This window comes from Eucyclogobius newberryi, unplaced genomic scaffold (genome assembly GCF_026437365.1).
Source record: "Eucyclogobius newberryi isolate DKJ021-1_F unplaced genomic scaffold, fEucNew1.0.hap1 SCAF_18, whole genome shotgun sequence".
NCBI lineage: Eukaryota > Metazoa > Chordata > Actinopteri > Gobiiformes > Gobiidae > Eucyclogobius > Eucyclogobius newberryi.
The window spans coordinates 13,266,484-13,284,486 of NW_027315812.1; the positions used below are offsets into that span (position 1 = coordinate 13,266,484).

General features: G+C 38.5%; 1 protein-coding gene across 5 annotated transcripts in view; it reads right to left on the reverse strand.

Annotated features, from left to right (window-relative positions):
- Positions 1-18,003, reverse strand: part of LOC140364444 (A-type potassium channel modulatory protein DPP6-like) — a 392,395-nt gene that overhangs the window by 29,492 nt on the left and 344,900 nt on the right. For all 5 annotated transcript variants that reach the window (XM_072450574.1, XM_072450577.1, XM_072450576.1 and 2 more), the window contains 3 exons: positions 14,266-14,318; positions 11,946-12,027; positions 3,624-3,744 (listed from right to left, as the gene is read on the reverse strand). In XM_072450574.1, coding sequence (XP_072306675.1) covers positions 3,624-3,744; positions 11,946-12,027; positions 14,266-14,318 — 256 coding nt within the window. The remainder of the gene's footprint in view (positions 1-3,623; positions 3,745-11,945; positions 12,028-14,265; positions 14,319-18,003) is intronic.

Below are 18,003 nucleotides of genomic sequence, written 5' to 3' on the forward strand. Positions count from 1 at the left end.
GGTTTCTAATGTATCTTTTCTTGTCCATGTCCTGATGTTGTTCATATCTCTGTGTCCTTTGTGTTTTGTGTGTGAAAAGCCCTTCTAGGGACAAAAGCTTTGGCACTATGATGCATGCATTGTGCTGCTGAGTTACAGTCAGTCAGTGCTTTTGTATCAGTCAAATAAATAAATCCAATTAATAAAATAGTTTAATCCTTTTACACATAGAAATACAACATCCTTGAACTAACCAATGACACACTATATAACACATAACATACATTGTTGTTGATCATTTCAGCTAAAATAAGCACAGAGTAACACTTTACTTACACAAACTAACACTTTATACTGCAGTACGTTGTGGAAAATATATCTACAAATTACCATGGCGATGTTTAACGTTACTTTAGAAGAGTTGCACAGTATGGAAATTATTTCAATACAGCATTTAAATTACTGCGATATTGATACTATTGCATTCGAACATCGTTTTTGACATACTTCTTTTACAACAAGTATGTACATTGTATTTGTCTGCCTTTATCAACAATTTAATGTTAAAATCAGTACATTATTATCAGATGCTTGGTGTTATTGCGCGATATCTCGTTTGTTGCTATATAAATTAATGCGTCGCCAATACTGCAATATCGATACTTTTGCGATACATGTACATTTTAAATCCTAAATCTGGTAATTTAATTTTTTATTATTAATGTCTCTAACAATGTAAATTACCCCGGACTTTTAAAACAACAAGCAAACCAAACATTCACATCCATTACTCCACGATGCTTGGGCGCTATATTTCTGCGTTATGAAAAATGAGGGTATTTTTCTTTTTTTTTATCTCTTTCTGAAAGCTTTATCTAGTCAATAAAAGATGAGTGAAAATGACCAGGCCCTCTGCTGCAGCCCATAAATACATGTCAGCGGGTCACTCTTTCCAATATCGCTCTGATGAATGTTTAAATGGGGCAGATTGGATATTGCTTTTGAAAAATGAAAGTGGTTTTATGTGTCAGGGAAGCTAATGCGGAGAGATAAGATGTGTTAAAGTAATATATTAAAGTAAGAGTTGTTTTTGGCCGAGTGTGACCCCGGCGCTGTGTTTCCCATCTGCAAACAGCATCACAGATAAGGCGTCGCTGTCTAATAGGGCAATAACCGCTTCTTTTCTAACATAAGCTGGCTGCATTTGTGCTATCTGGATCTGAAAAGCTGCTCTCGTCTCCCATTCGGTTTGATACGGAAGGAGATGGAGCAGGCTGCGTTGTGGGTGAAAACTGTTTTGTACGCGGTGGTTTACAGTAAAAAGTGTTCATCAAGAAAGTGTGTCGACTCGGTCCTCATCTGTGCTGTATCATTAAGTAAAAGCAACAAGTGATGAAAAGATATAAGAGCAATTGATCACATTTGTATTGAACTAAGATCTACAGTGAATCCTCTGTCTGTGAAGTAATGTGTACAGACTTTGGTGGAATACATTAGACTATTTTGTATTATTTTTGTGTGAGAAAAATCTGTGTTTGTGTGGCTGCCTTTCTCTCAATCCCATTTCACACTGCGTTCCTGTCAAATAAAGCCTGCTGTCTATGGGCGGAAACCCAGCTTGGCATCATTACTGTTTTGTATGCGATTATACTGCTATATGAGAAAAATGCTTTTGGGTCTGTTCTCTGACAGTGTATTTTCACAAAGGAGCTGCAGGGGGAGCTCTATCCATCTAAACTTACTCGCTTGAAATGCTGACCAAGGATATACTCTACAGTTCCTCTAATTTTTGTAAACAGCATATAAAAATGGCCAAAGGGGTTCGTTCACAATAAATGCTAATAGAAAAAGGTTTGTATCAAATAATTTACAATTAAACTATTAGGGAAGTTAATCAAAATAAAATCTAAATCACAATTTGCGAAGAATGCAATTTTTTAAGTAGCATAATTTCCCCCACAAAAAAACAAAATATCCTGTTTTATTCTGCATAAATAAAACTGCCATCTCTAGTTTGAAATGTGAATTTTCAACAGAATCCTATGAAGCATACATTGTAAATCTAATCCATGGTCAGAAAACTGTTTAAAGGTTTGAAAGATACTCATAATATAACCAAAACATTTTGTGAAGGGATTTTGTTAGAGTAGAACCACAAGGAAACAACTGCCAAGGCTGACGTAGGTTTCAGCTCGACTTTGGACACCTTTAAACATCGTCTGGCAAAACTATAACATCTCGCACTCTCTCTTCGCTCTCTCATCGACGTGGGATCAATTTGGAATTCACAGATTAATCAACCAGAACCAGGGCCATTTACTCAGAGACACCGGATGAGAACCATGTGGAAATGTTTCTCTGTTATGGTCCAGCATCAGATTGGGAGAAATGGTTTCAACATGGACGGGGCTAAAACGTCATCCTAAAACACGTTGGTCACTCAATATTGAAAATGCGGCATCAGGAATCGCATGTCGAGACTTTACGAGACAGAAAACCTCACGACATCTGCTCTCTCTCGGTATCTCGCCTCCAAATCACGGCGAACGTGTCCCGATAGAAAAACATGATTCATCCGCTGCAGAGCCGAAGCCAGTGGAGCTTGTTCTTATGTTTAATTCGGGCGGTGATGAGAGGTGAGCGCTGGGAGCGGGCTGTCTGCTGCAATTACTGCGTCTGCTGTGTGGACTTAATGAGCTGCGCTGTGGTCATGTGACTTGAGTCGGTTTAAATGCACCGGGCCGGTCTGAGTCAATAGGCACTTTCGCAGCCTATTCTCCAGACAGTCTGAGCTCGGGAGTTACTGATGAAAAGTGAAGCTGAGGGATACAGTATATTAACACAACTTAGATCCTGCGTCGTGGGCGTTTTCGCCGCTTTATGTTACGCTGTCTGGTTTTTAGTGCAGTATCTGGTTGGTAAAGCTGACAATAATGGCATATTGAATTAGTGTGTTCAGGTAGAATGCAATATTCATGGAGACAAACAGGTTTTATTATAGATTTATTAAAAAAAAGATTATAAAAAAATGAAAATAAATCCCATAATTGAATAAATATTTAACAGTATTAGAGGTGGGCAGATTATGGAAATATAGACAATATTGTTAATGTGATTTTGACTCAAATTGAGTTTATTGTTATTAGTAAAATGCTGCAAAAATAGTGGTTTAATTTTATTTTTTCTAAACCAACAACAACAACAATAACAACAACAACAACAACAACAACAACAACACCATTATATTAAACTTCCGATCAAGGGTATAAATGTTTGTGGGTAAATTTAGCATCAAGTTGGTTTTATCAGGATACATAAATTGACTGTTTAATGAAGCATTGACTGTATTTATAAGCAATAAAATGTCAATATACTTTATGTACATGGCATATTTGTTGGGAAATTTTATTGTAGCAAAAAATGTGTCAATCATCTTTTTTTTATCAGCATAATATAACCAATAACCAATAAAGTCCACATTTAGCAAGAAGCGTGAAGTAAACAGCCATCTTAAACAGTGAAAATGAGGTTTATAACTAAATCTATAAAGCCTGTGACAGTAAAAGCTTCTATAGTGACCATAAAGTGTAATGTACGCTCCTTTACAAGCTACAACTAAAACCCTTTTATATAAACGCTCTTACCTTCGTACAGCCAGTCACTGAGGCCATTGAAGATCACGCCTTCTTTCCCAGTGGACACCAGGCGAATGGAGCGGCTCTCCACTTTGGAGCGGAAATAGATGTTGTTTTCAAAAATGAAGATCTGAAAAAAGAAAAAACACACAGAGAGATGTCGGTGTAATCCCTCATTCGTCCAGGCGTGTTAGAGATATAGAGATAATCAATAATCAACCATGTCAAAATGTTCCCTTATCAATCCAATCAAAACTTTTTACACCTCGTTTTCCGAAGGGTGTGATTGAGAAATGGTCTTGATTTTTGTAATAAACTCTTCTGGTAAAAGACAATTAGAGATGAGAATATTCAATGTTTTGTGCGTTTGAGGCGGTGTGCAAATTAGTTTTGAGTGCCCAAATAAAGGTGGCTGCTTGACATGCTACACTAATTCATACAATTTATATTTTCAAATGTCTCGATAGTAACATCAGAAAACATAACTACTGTTCAATAATTACAATTACATTACATAATCTCTCAGTAGCTCTTTGCTTATGTGAAATACTTTCCAATATGCTGAATGTCACTTTACTCTCACTTTCACTTTAGCTCATGCAGATTTAGCATTACATTTTGGCCAAACATTCACTTGAAGTTCAAATTAAACTATAAACAATGGGAGATTATAAAAAGCATGAAATAAAAAAGAAAAACAGACATAACAAGATCATTTTACTGTAAAAAGCCTATTTGTATTTTTTATCCTATAGTAGATTTAAATTGTTTTTCTTTAACTCATGCCCTTTTTCATTTCATATAGGTTGTTTTATCATTCTTAATTGTTTTATGTTGCACCGAATCACCAAAGCAAGTTCCTGTTTGTATATCCTGTTCATTGACAATGGAATTAAACCTTTGTCAGATTCTAATTCTAATACATAGTCATGACCCAACCATTTGAACTCAAGCAAAAAAATGAATGAGGCTCATTGTGCGAGAAAAGCCGTGTTACACAGTTTAAATTTCTTCTGCTCCACCTGTTGTACTCAATCGCTCGCCTTTAACCTCTCATGATGACCAGATGTGACAGAGTGACAAAGAAACGACCCTGTCTGTTTCAAACACATTGGGATTGAATTGAGATGATTTTTATTTTTTTAACCGTATACACCTCGACGCAGTGGACGGAGCTCGTGGGGCTTTGCCGATAAGTGAAGGTCAGGTCTTTCATTACGAGGCATAGTAGATGAAATGCGAGCGCCGGGTGGAATTTTAAAATGTTGCAGACTTAACGCTACGCTCCAATCAATCCAGCGCCATTACGGGGAAAAGCGCCGACTCAAGATCTCAAGGATTACCAAATATCTTCAGCCTGGAGCGGGTATCACACCAGCGGTTTGTAAAGCGATCTTTTGCAAAATATTCACTTAGAGTCGAGACGAGCGCGGGAGAGTGTGAGGAGTAAAAAGATGAGGCGGCGTGCTAAATAATTCACTTCTAAACGAGTTGGGTATGTGAAAGTCAAACTGATGAGACACGAGATTACAGTAATATGACGAGTACGCGGCATGAAAGGGGGTATTTGTACGCTGTGGAATGTGGTGTTGATATTGCAGACGTGTTCTTCGGTTCAGCTCGGGACGGTGTGGATTTTCGGTTAGCCAAACAAGATGTTAAACTTAGCGTTCATTCAAAAGTGTTCAGAAATCATATTATAGGATTTAACAGAGGTTATACTGCAGTTTTTTTTTTTTAGACTTTACACATTGCAACATCCATTTGTTAAAGCTAGGGCGTCTGAAAGAAGGAAGTATGCATTTAAAATTAACTAGTTTATAGCTCTCTCACATGCTCAACTGCTTTTTTTAGTCGTCAAAGTGAAAAGCGGACAGCCAAAGCTTAGACAATCAGAGCGCTGCTTATGGCTCTTACTTCCGTCGACAAAAGCTAAAATACTTTATTGATAGAGGAAGACGGTGAGCCGCAGCAGTCAGATTCGGTAACAAAATGCAGCTTTTACAAGATATTAAATGGGGGGGAACTACATTTACCTAATTTATGAGAAAATAGTCAGATACCCCGGCTTCAAGTTGTCATCGAAGAGAAATAATACGACAGATATATTGAAGAAATAAGATACACATTTTTAGGCAAGTACTTTCTAGAGCTGAATATCTTTGCCTGAACCCAAATATTTTCTATAATTTAACTCGTGCTGTCCGCGTTTGAAAAGTATTGGGCTGTAAATGGCTTAAGGCCTTTAAAAAGCTGTCGGTCTTGTTGGGTTTATCGGGCTCGGGTCTAATTCTGTTGGACTTTTAAAGACACGATTACAGCTCCAGAACCAATGCGCCTCCAATACTGCCTAAACTGCACAGGGAAAAGTATTTTGAAATTACCCTGCCACTACTCACTTTAGCATATACTCTTAATTGATACCTGAGGATCAATATCATAATAAAAGATTCATGTTTTGGTATTGAGTGGCCCATAATTACACACACAACTCATTTCTGGACCGCATACAAGCCGTTCATTCATAGATTATCCCTTGGTTTATCGTATATAGTTTCCCACTGCAAACGCATGATTCAAGTTTCAACGTCTTTATACTGTGGAAGGTCAAAATAACCTTTGTCTAACATTGCGGTCGAGCTTTGAGCGGGAGAGACGTCCCAAAGCCTGAGCGCCGTGAGCCAGAGCTGTCACAGACACACAGACATAAAGAGCAGCTCGGTTTGATGTTCGTTCACACAGAAAGAGTTTGGCATCGGGAGAAATCATGGAGCGAGGAAGAGTGGAAGGAAAAACGCCAACAAAGCCACTCTATTAGATGATTTATGCTCAAAAACTGACTCTGAGGGAAGCAAATATTAGAACAGTAGAGGACCTCGTGAAGGAGATTACATAACACCAGTAGTACTTGTACCACAGTTTGAGAATCCTGACTTGATCCAGTAAACAGGCGCTGCACTGCTGTTGCCCATCTCCAGACAAGTTGCTCCTTGAAATGGAGTTGGAATTAGGAAAACATTAGAATTAGGAATATTAAGAACATGAAAAGTCTGAATTGACTCATGACTCCTTAGATTGACAGCTTCCTTCAATTCCCCTTCCATAATATCCCACAAAATAATAGTGTTGTTATTAGGGTTATAAACCTTTAGTCATTGTGTCAGTGCAGTTTGGGTTAAAAATATGGTCAGATCACATTTTATTTCAATTTATATATATATATATATACTAAATAACTGAACTGCATTTGGAGGTATATCCACATTTATTTGGTTTCTTTATACATTCAGTTGGGTTTTAAAATACTGGTTGTACATTCTAAAGTGTTATGGAAAAACATACATGTGTGTTCATTAGAGCTTCTATTGAGCTTATGTTTGTTTCAGCCAGTATCTGTCTCATTATACACCTAATTAGAGCGAAAAACAAACTTTAAACACGCTTATTAAACTAAAGTCCCAAGTGAATATAAGATTTTTTTACACTACATCGACTCTTGGCCTCATGGAGTGTTCACCATGTGCTGCAGCAGCTGTACAGTTGTTGTTTGTTTCTCTGTGGATGTGCAGCGCTTAATTAACCACAAGTGAGATTTAGGGAGTAAAACAGGTGGGCTGATTAACGCTCATTCAATTATAAAAAGTCTATGTTAATAATTGTCTTTGACCCTTATATGTGAGAGTGAGAGGAACCAGCTGCCAGAGATCCAAATGCACTTATACAAGAACTTATAGAAGAAAGTACTTCACATAAATATTCAACCAATGAAACTTGCAACATCCAAGCTACAAATACCTAGTTTCATATGTTGATGCCACGATGTGTTACTGGGTATTGCAAGAAGTGAGGATGTACACTCATTTATCACTGATACTACTATTATTGCTTTTATGGACTTAGTTGAAGGACAGTTTATGCTTTTATAGTCCACTCTCCTTTTGTTATTGAAAATGTAATGACTGTGGAGCTCATCAGTGACAGTTTATATGAGCGTGAGAACCACTATCTAATATAAAACATCCACGCTCCACAGAGGCACTCATCATGGCAGCACAGGACCAGGCCCTGAGCACCAGAGCAATAGAGGCTCTGATCTACCACACCAGACAAGACCCAAGGTGCAGGCTGTGCAAAGGGGCCAATCCCACACATAACTGCAGGGTGCAAGATGCTGGCAGGGACAGCATACATGGAGCGCCATAACCAAGTGGCTGGCAGAGTGTACAGGAACATCTGCGCAGAGTACGGGCTGGAGACCCCAAGGACAAAGTGGGAAACACCAACCAGACATTGAAATGGTGGATAAACAGCAGAGGAAAGCTGTTGTGGTTGATATGGCAATACCAAGTGATGCCAACATGAGAAACTGGAGGAATACCAAGGGCTCAGAGAAGAGCTGGAGAAAGTGTGGAAGGTGAAAGTGGTGTTCGTGGTCATCGGAGCACTCAGAGCTTGTGTTTTTTGACTGAAAATAACCACATTAGGGACATTAGGGTGTGTCATGTATTTAAAGAGAGAGCCTCACACTCACAGACATATTACTGCCCTAAGGAACTTCTACATCTAAACATAAATACTTGTACTACAGTATTTTACGGTATGTATTTGTATCTTCACCATCTCTAACTATTGTTTTAATAGAGCAGTGGTTCTTAAGTACCACCGAATGTGTTGTTTTCAGAATCCCACCAGATCCGAGCTCGGAGCCTGGCCTCAAAGTAGACTAAACCAGGTCTAAATAACTCAAAGGGGGACACAAATATGAATAGATTTGTCTTTTCACAGAACACTGCACCAAAAAGTACAACGTTGATGAAGGATGGTGAGAAACTTGGTTCAATATCAATCCAGGCCCAGTTCTAATTACTCCAGCGTGTAAAGACAGCGGTGATAAATAACACTGTAGCCTGTAATCAGAGCGGCTCGTGCTTTGACGAGTTCAGAGAGATGACGGAGGCGGACAATCACTGAAGGACCATAGCTCGCTCTTTATGTGATTTGTACAGAAGTCATTTTGCATTAGGAAAATCACAGATAATTAGGCAGATTTACAGCCCCGTGCTTGGGAAACGAGTGAAGATGACTCGCACAGAACACTTTTCATTTTTAGTGGTGGCTCGGTGGCTCGGAGCTGTAACTATGGAGATTCATCACCACTGGTTTTATTATTCAGGCCCGACGCAGCAGCATTAGTTGGGATAATTCTGAGTCTTTGTCACTGGTGTTGGAGAAAGAATTTAAATCGCCAAAGGTAATCGAAAAGTAAAATTAGAACCATTTCAAATTGTGGAAAACAAGGTCAGTAAAAAAACTCTTAAAATCATTCTATGTTCAAGCAATTCATGGATTTCTCTTATGCTATTTCCATAAATCTTTTCCAGACTCGTTCTGCAAATTTCTGCACACAAATTGCCCTCGTTACAACTGCGTGTTTACATTATAATGACGGGGCAAATTAGCGTTTGTTTGTTTCACCATGTTAATTCCCTCTGCTGCCAGTAGATGGTGTGCTAGCATAACTGCTTAGGGAACATCTGATCAATCATTTGTAGTTTGGTGATCATTAGAGGCAAGCTGTTAATGAAAGTAGCAAATTACACTTGATTAAACTTTTAGATGGTGTGAGAAAGTTGTATTAATGGTGGTGATATTGCACATTTAAGAAGAATCGTTTGGCTCCAGCCTTTGTCGTTACAGTTACATGAGTTCGTTGTTGACTTGTCGGATCACCGATTGTGTGGACCTGGTGTGGCCTGGTCCCGCGGTCGTCTGGAGGACACGGCTTTATTAAAGATTTAGCATCTGTACAATTGACTTGTACCAACAGCACATAACCTTCAGCTCTGGACGCTCTGGCCATTAACACTCATTAGTCATCTGCTCCAGCTCCAGCGGACACACAGTCCAGATACAGAGACACAGCAGGGTTCTATGGGAAATGGGAACACGTTTAGGCATTGCTTTTATGTGCAACTTCAGTTTTAGTATCGTGACAACACTATAGTAACAACCAAAAAGCCATTAAAGCGACAATGACGTAATCCTTAATGTAAACACTACTTAGGGCGACCACCACCGCCATCTTTAGAAACAGAAGGAAGACGTTGAATGTAGTGGGACACGGAGGGACGGACTAAGGGCATCTTATGCCTCGATAATAACTGCAATGAAACTTTTTTTTATCAATCGTAAAGCACAGAGATATTGGAAGAGCGATATGTGCCAGTGTATAATCCAGAAAGAAATTACAGCCAAATGTACTGATTTATTTAAAAAAAAGAAAAAAACAATAGTGTTTTCTATGCATATCTCGCTTTTTATATTTCACGTATTATCAATGAAAAAGGGGGACGTTCTCTAAATAAAGGGGACATGGGACAAAGGCCCGAATTGTGCAAAACAACCAAGAGAGGGACAGGTCATTCTCACAATCCAAAGTTCTTCCATTGTAACGAACAAATCTGTTAATGCTTCTGCCATTACACAAACGATCTAAAGGTGGGCGATTTTGATAACAAATAACACTTTTTGGCATAACCTGATAACAAAAGCCAGGTGATAATGTCAATCCAACAGAAATGTGTTAAAAAATGTCTTTGAATGTGTTAGTTGAGGTTTAATCATCAGACAAATGTGAAATATTGGTAAAACTAATCACAAACGTGCAGAAATATCACCTCATACCTTTATAATAGCCATATAATATTCATATTTTGCACAAAATATTATCTAAATTCAATTCAATTCAATTTATTTTTGTACCGCCCATCTCTAAAACAATCACAAAAATGACTAGCTACAGCTTCTACTTTTGAGTTTGTTTTACTATTATCAATAAACTCTTGCAATTCAGGACATGTTCCCTTAAAATGGCACAATTAAGTACAAAGAAAGTCCGTAAATTATCTGCAGAAACAACATTCCCATTCGAGTGAATTAAAGCCTGTCCTATTTCTCTGACTGAATTGGACAAAGGGACACTTAACCAAACTTGTAAAACAGAGGTGATTTATGCATACAGCCGGCGCCACCCTCAAATCTATTATGTGCTAGTCAATTAGTGATCGTAATGGTGCATTCAAGGGCGTTCTGGTCAATGGAACACAAGCAAGAAGTGTTTATCAGCTATTTGTGCCCATCAATCACTGTAAATCCACGGCGCCAATACAAAAGCAGCTAAGGCAGACGGCCATAAGACTCGCAGCTTGTCCCGGTTTAAAGGGGAATAGAGGGACGGCGTATTCGCACTGACCGAAACTACTCAACTCAATTACCGATGTTTTGTTAGCGTTACCATCCATGTTTGACTTTGTAGTGTGACAGGGACGCTTCGCCGGTTCTGTTCTGAGAGCAGAATGTGCAGAGAACAAAGAGTAGAGAGTCCTTCAGAAAGGACACCAACTGTGGACCGGGGGGAAATTACAAGCACATTTTGAATTTTTGCTATTCCATGTGCGCCGTGCTGTCATATTCAAAGGCACAAGTACTAGGCAGAGTATTAAGTGTTCGGCTGGTTGTGTGATGAAGAGTTGGCACCAAGATATGCACCGTTTACATGGATAAAACAGGTCAGGAAGCGGTCAGTTAACCCAGGGATTCTCAACATTTCAGGCCGTGACCCCACAGCAAACTGAAATCTGTAATTTTTTCCGTAAAATAGGTTTAATTGTATTTTTTGGTAGATCAGGGCTGCAATCATTTATCAAATACTGTATACATGACTATAGTCGACTAAAAAATGTTTGCGGAATCTTGTTTCTAGAATTGTAATCATTATCTGGTCTATACAGACTCTTTTTTATTACAAAGACCGTGACGTTATCAGATCAACTTGCCAGAAAATAATAAGCATTTTCTGGTTTTCATCAATAACACTGTACACGTTTTTCATAATAAATCTCCATCTTATTTGTAGTGTATTTAAAAAGTCTGAATGTACAATGGAAATAATTGTTTGTTTTAGTAAAAAAAATATATTTGTGACTGGTCGACTACTAAAATAATCGTTTAAGACAGGCCTAGGGTAGTTTATAGTGTTATTTGACCTAATTTCGATTCCAAAAAAGATTAAAAACAGTGTCAATAATGCCCACTTTGTTGGAGAAATGGAGTGAGGTTAACATTTACGCTCTGTCATCCAGGTACACTCAATAACTGTAACATATGAACTCTAATCACTCTTGATATATCACTGTTGAATGCATATCTATCCACTCTGGTGTATTTTTGTCTTGTAACCAGGCCCTGGATGGACAAACTATGACTTATTTGTTTGCAAAGTTGCTCCACTGACTGAACACTGGCTCTGTTGAAACTGTGTGCAGCGCTCACCAACTGCTGGTCTTGTGGGCCCCATCCAGCGAACTGCAGCTGAGCATTTCTCACTTCAGGAGGGTTCAGGTTCCATGTTTCTCTGGAAAACAAAACACATTTCAAAGTAACAAAACGCCTTTACGTTGCTTTCCACACATTCACAAATGATCTGACATATTCTGGAGCCTTACGGGATACATATTATGCTTTTGTCTGCTATATATTTATAATCTATGACACTCTTTTTTTTCTATTTTGGACATTTGCAATTGCTTCTTGATTATAGGAGAATAAAGACGACTCAAACAAGCATGAATCACAGTAAATACAATACTTTGAGAAGAAGAAAACAATTAGAACACGATTTAAATATTAAATTGAGATAGAGGGCAAAAAATGTGGCAAAATTTGCAGAAAAAAAATGTTTAAATACAGATTTTTTGTATATCTCCGTACTTAATGGGTCAATAATCCACATGATACAAAAACTGACCAAAAGTTAAACATCTTCTCAATGTGAATCTATTTGTTCAGTTTCGAGCCAAACATATTCAGTTAGTCTAAAATGCTGTTATTTGTGTTTACGGAACCTAATCCACAAAAAAATAATCAGGTTTGTGGATTTTCTTTTTGGAAACTCTTTTAAAAATGGCCCTTTGCCCTCCATCTCAGATTTGGACATTATTACAGCAGATTCGAGAACACAGGTTAAAGAGGCTCTGAAAGTACTAGGGCTTTGTACTGGAGTCACCTCGGCTGATTGGTTAAAGCTCTGGGCCTGTGAGAGTTTGAGGCGTCTCTGCTTTTATGATTCTGTCTGAGGCTGAGGATGAATGAGGTCATGAGAGAGCAGCACTACCACCTATCACCACTGGAGGGCACAGAGCACAGACTTTACCTTGACCTTACAACACATTTACACCTGTGTCGATATAAAGTGCTGTGTCACGTCAAGGTTTTTTGGGGGGTTTAATGTATCATTACTCGTGTATTTGGCAGAAGATATGTTGAATTCATACGCTAGAGTAAATCAGTGGCTCTGAGAATTCCTCTGCAGTTCAAATATTTGGTGAATTTAGAGGAAGTGAATTTAATCCCCATTTTTGAACTCGTCACAGTCTAACTAGTGTAGCAATTCTGTAGTGTTATTTCAGACCTGGTTTCAAATAAAATCAAAAGCCTTTATTGTCTCTATACTTTTAGAGCTTTAAATGGTCAGGTCCCATCGTACATCAGCGATCTGATTAAACCGTACGCTCCCTCTCGCTCACTAAGGTCCTTGGATCAGAAACTGTTGCTGGTGCCTCGCACCCGTTTTCGGACCAGAGGAGACAGATCCTTCCAGGCTGTTGCCCCCAGACTCTGGAACGATCTTCTGCTCTCCCTACGGTCACTGGACTCAGTTACTGCTTTTAAGGGTCAGCTTAAAACCTTTTTATTTAGTCAAGCCTTTTAAATGCACTTGTTTTACGGACTGATTTTACTGTATATTGTTGTATATGTATTGTTCACTGTAAGTTTTTTGTGTTTTTATTGTTTTATTCTGTGTTTTGTGAAGCACTTTGTGACCTCTGTCTGTGAAAGGTGCTATATAAATAAAATGTACTTACTTACTTACTTACTTACTTACTTACTATACATAGATTTGGTGCCCAGTGTCAATACAGGCAACAGACAATTTAAACATTAACATAAGCATAGGCCAGTGAAACAACTCATTTAAGAAGCCCAATAAATCACACCTGAACAAACACCTTTTATTTTGTACAGAGAAGTTACCATAAAAAGAGACCAGATCAAATTAATTCTTTGGGAGCCTTTTTTTACACCGTTGATAAGTGTCTATGTCATGCTTAAACTTAATAATAAGTCCTCAAATACCGAATTCACAGCTGAACCTTTAATTTAGATATGGTGCAACTTGGAAGGACAATATTTACAGTACTTAGGCGATATTTAGTAGTAGTATTTTGTATACAAGCCTAACTAGTATAGATACCAGTACTTAATTCATGTATACGTGTTGAGTTTATCTATTCTACACAGCATTAAAAATCTAGATTTGTATGTATGTATTTATTGGTATTTGATTGAATATTGAAACCATGACTACAATATGAAGCTGTTCTCCACCTCCAGTATGTGCGATTAAAGGTGGGAAGATGCCTGGATAAACTTTGCCCCCTCGTGCGCGGCTTTTGTTGAAGATTAATACCGCTTTGACAGGGTGGGGCGCTCGCCGGGGAGAGGGGTGTTGGGGTCAGATAGATATTTAGGGATAAGATAAAGGGAACACGGGGTGAACGGGCCAGAGCTGTCGCCCTCGTCGTCTACTTACGGAGTCTCCAGGCTGCAGATGATGTAGAAGGCTGTGTAGGAGAACTGGTACAGCTGTAACAGAGAGAGAGCGACTGGTTACAGGGATGCAGAAGGACAGAAACCTTTCAGGCAGTTATTCTATTCTATGATCATTACAAATATATATATACAGTATATTTTGATCATTCAGAGGTCCTGGGTTCTTCTGAGAGCTTCAATTTCCCCCTTTAACCTAAAATATGAACAGTAGGGCTGAATATTTTTAGACATTTTGGATTTTCCTGTATTGTATTAAGATTTGCAATATACCGTATTTTCCGGACTATAAGTCACACCTTTTTTCATAGTTTTGGCCGGGGTGTGACTTATGCTTGTATTTATACTTATACTCCGGAGTGACTTATATGTGATATTATTTGTTATTTTCACACACAACCACATTTCATACTCCAGTGCGACTTATATATGTTTTTTTTTCTTCTTTATTATGCATTTTTTGGCTGGTGCGACTTATACTCCGGTGCGACTTATAGTCCGGAAAATACGGTACGATTAAAAAGTAGGCTTCTGTCTGCATCTCCAAGAGCGTTGACATTTTGATAGAAGACTGAAGTAATAACGCAATAACACATGTGGACGCACACTATATTACTACAGGAAAAATATTGCGATAGATGATAATGTTTTTTGGCACTGACACAATAACTAAATAAATAGCGCAGGATAATCCCCGTAAAAAAACATTTTGAAAATATACAGCATCACTAAAAGGCAAATGCATAGCAGAAAGAACAATAAACAGCCATTGTATTGTACAAAAACATAACACAAATGTTCCCACTATTGCAAAGAAAATGGACATATTTTCCCAACTTCGATTTAATGAACAATAAGTCGAACTGATAAACTAAAATAAAGCAATTCTGAACAGGATTGTAAAAGTCTAAACTACCACAACTACTTTCAGTAAAAAGACAGGTTATTTTTGTAGAAGATGTTGTTTTATCTACATAATTGCAGCCTTTGGTAACGGCGCCAACACAAATTGCATTCTTTGGTCGTGTTGTTTTGCACCGTTGTAATGAGCAATAGGTTAAACCTTCAGGTGTGGTTGTTGCTCCGCTGCAGATGCCAGTGGTTCTGAAGTCACAACTTTCCATACAATTAAGTCTAAATACCTAAAAAACATAACTTATAAAGATTTGCATAGTTTTCAGAAGCTTTAGTAGAAATAATCAGCAATTTAAAGTCGCTGTACCTGGTTTTTAATGTGTTAAAAATGTACTACTACTACTACTACTACTACTACTACTACTACTACTACTACTACTACTACTACTACTACTGCTACTACTACTTATATATAACTTTCCTAACACATTCCTAGCATCCTAATTATTCACCACAATGAGTTTATAAGAGCTTTTTACAATTTCCAAAAGCCAAACAGCACACCAGAGTTACTTCCTGTTTTGGAGCTGATAAAAACACTATATAATAAGATGCAGACTGCACACAACAGTCTTTTTTTTTACCCCACAAGAGTTGCTTTCAAACTATATCTGTGTCAAAACATGCTGCTTTATTATAGTATGAACAAAACAAACTCAGGTACAGCCACTTTAAGTACTGCACATCAACTCAAATCCCAGCAAATTGGAGAAATAAACAGCGTCAAGCAGTTCCAGCGTCCACCTCTAGAGGCATCACATATCGTTGGCATTCCCCGCTCTGATCTTTAAGCGTGAACTCTCCGAGGAACCGGACAGGAACCAGATTCGAACAGAAATCGTGTCATATCAGGCAGTTCCATTGAGACGACACACATCCACTTCTCCTCAATGACACATCTTCATTTTGAAAGGGAAATTCCTCTCTGTCTCGTGCACGTGGAGTGATCTATCGCCTCTGCGCGGACACTGGAGTCTGTAATAGTCTTTTATGTCTGCGGTGAGGCCGATTTAAAGCTTGCGCAGCGATGGAGAGCGGCGATCTGAGCCGAGCCGCACTTAATTGAAAAGCCTTTAGTCCAACTTTAAATGAGAGGGAGAGTCGCTAGTGGCTGCTATAAATGACCCGCCGTAGATTTGGTATTGAACAGGGGCTGATCCACTTTGCAGGAAAGATTGGACGTTAAATAAGATGTCTTCTTCTGCTGCTGCTTTGACCCGATTTGCCCCAGTGACGTCATCGTGAATATTGATAAAATAGGTAAAGCTTATACGATCGTGAGCCGGTTTTAAATGTTTTGCCTCCTTAATCTAATTGTGTGGTTAAGACGGTGCAGAGCTAATCTCGCTTCAAGCTCCTTCAGCCAAATTGGCCTCAACAAGCTCCAAAATGAACTTCGGAATTTGCAGCCCAATTTCACCCCATCCATTTACACGGGATACTCGCAGAGACGCGCTGAATTGGCTTTTAATCAGCCGCGCAGGGCATTCTGGGAGACGGGGAGCGGGAAAGTACTAAACTACAGGCACTTTCACTACTTTTGAGTATGTGGCGTGTTCTGCTGATTGATTTGTCCGACAGACTGTGATCTTATCTATGGAAAATTCTTACAAACAGCAGTTTTTAATATGATAATTATGTTACCATCCGCTTACGTGTACATATATTTTATTATTTGACTATGTTTAAATGGTATCTGCATTCATGTACTTTTTATCTCAGGAAGTCGGTAATTGGATGTCATCAGTAGTAAAAATATTAATGCTGCTGTTATTTTACGTTGGCAAGAAAACGTTGCATGGTTAATTAATTCATCATTAATGTCAGGTCTTTCTTGCACAACTCATTATAGTAATGTTTAGTCAAAGGATTGGTCAATGTACCTCCACGAGAAGGGTTACATGGACCTTATATACTTTTACTATTAGTTCAAAGTCACAATATTACGTGTATAAAGCATAAAACTACTTTTAAAATGATTTGTTTAACTGCAACTTAGTACAGCACCAATATACTCTTCATTTACATGTTTTATTTAATTGGAACAAAACAAGGAATGTGTCAGAAAACATATTCTGAACCGTGCAAACAAAACGAATCACTTCAATTGAATGAACCGCTGCCACAAACTCATTTAAAAGACGACAACGTGCAAGAGTGGAGCCGTTTCTTTCACACAGTTTTGAAGGTGAAACAGTGACAGTAAATCTCCATGACTTAATGTATTCCTTTCATTGTTATTCAAATGACTGAAATGATTTTGACAATGTCCATCCTCGCACGCCTCGATGCACTTTTACGATTGCAGCGTGACGGTTCTTTATTGTTGGAGGCATCAAACATGAAGCCGATGGCATGTTATGTGCGCTTCTATACAAACATCATTTCTAACACGTTTATGTGGCTTCACAGTGTGTGCATTTGAGTGCATTCCTGATTACATTATGTGTGTCTACGGCGCCGCAGGAAGGCACAGTTCACTCGCCGGCGTACATCAAGGTGATACAAACATGGATGGAATAATAAATGCAAAAAACATGCATAGCAAAATACTACATCTTTGCATTTTCTATTCATCTTGAGCAATAAAGCACGGTGTTACCACAGCTGCTGGTACTCCACAGTTCCAAGAGAAGACGGAGCATGTGTTGTGCGTGAGGAAATCAGTTTGTGGATCCTGAGGCCTGTTTGTGTTATGGATGCTAACTCGCACTGCTAAGTCAATTGGCCAGATATAAACACAATCGTGAACAGTTTTGTTTGATAAAAAATAATGAAGTGTATTAGGTTGTGGCTTTGGAAAGTA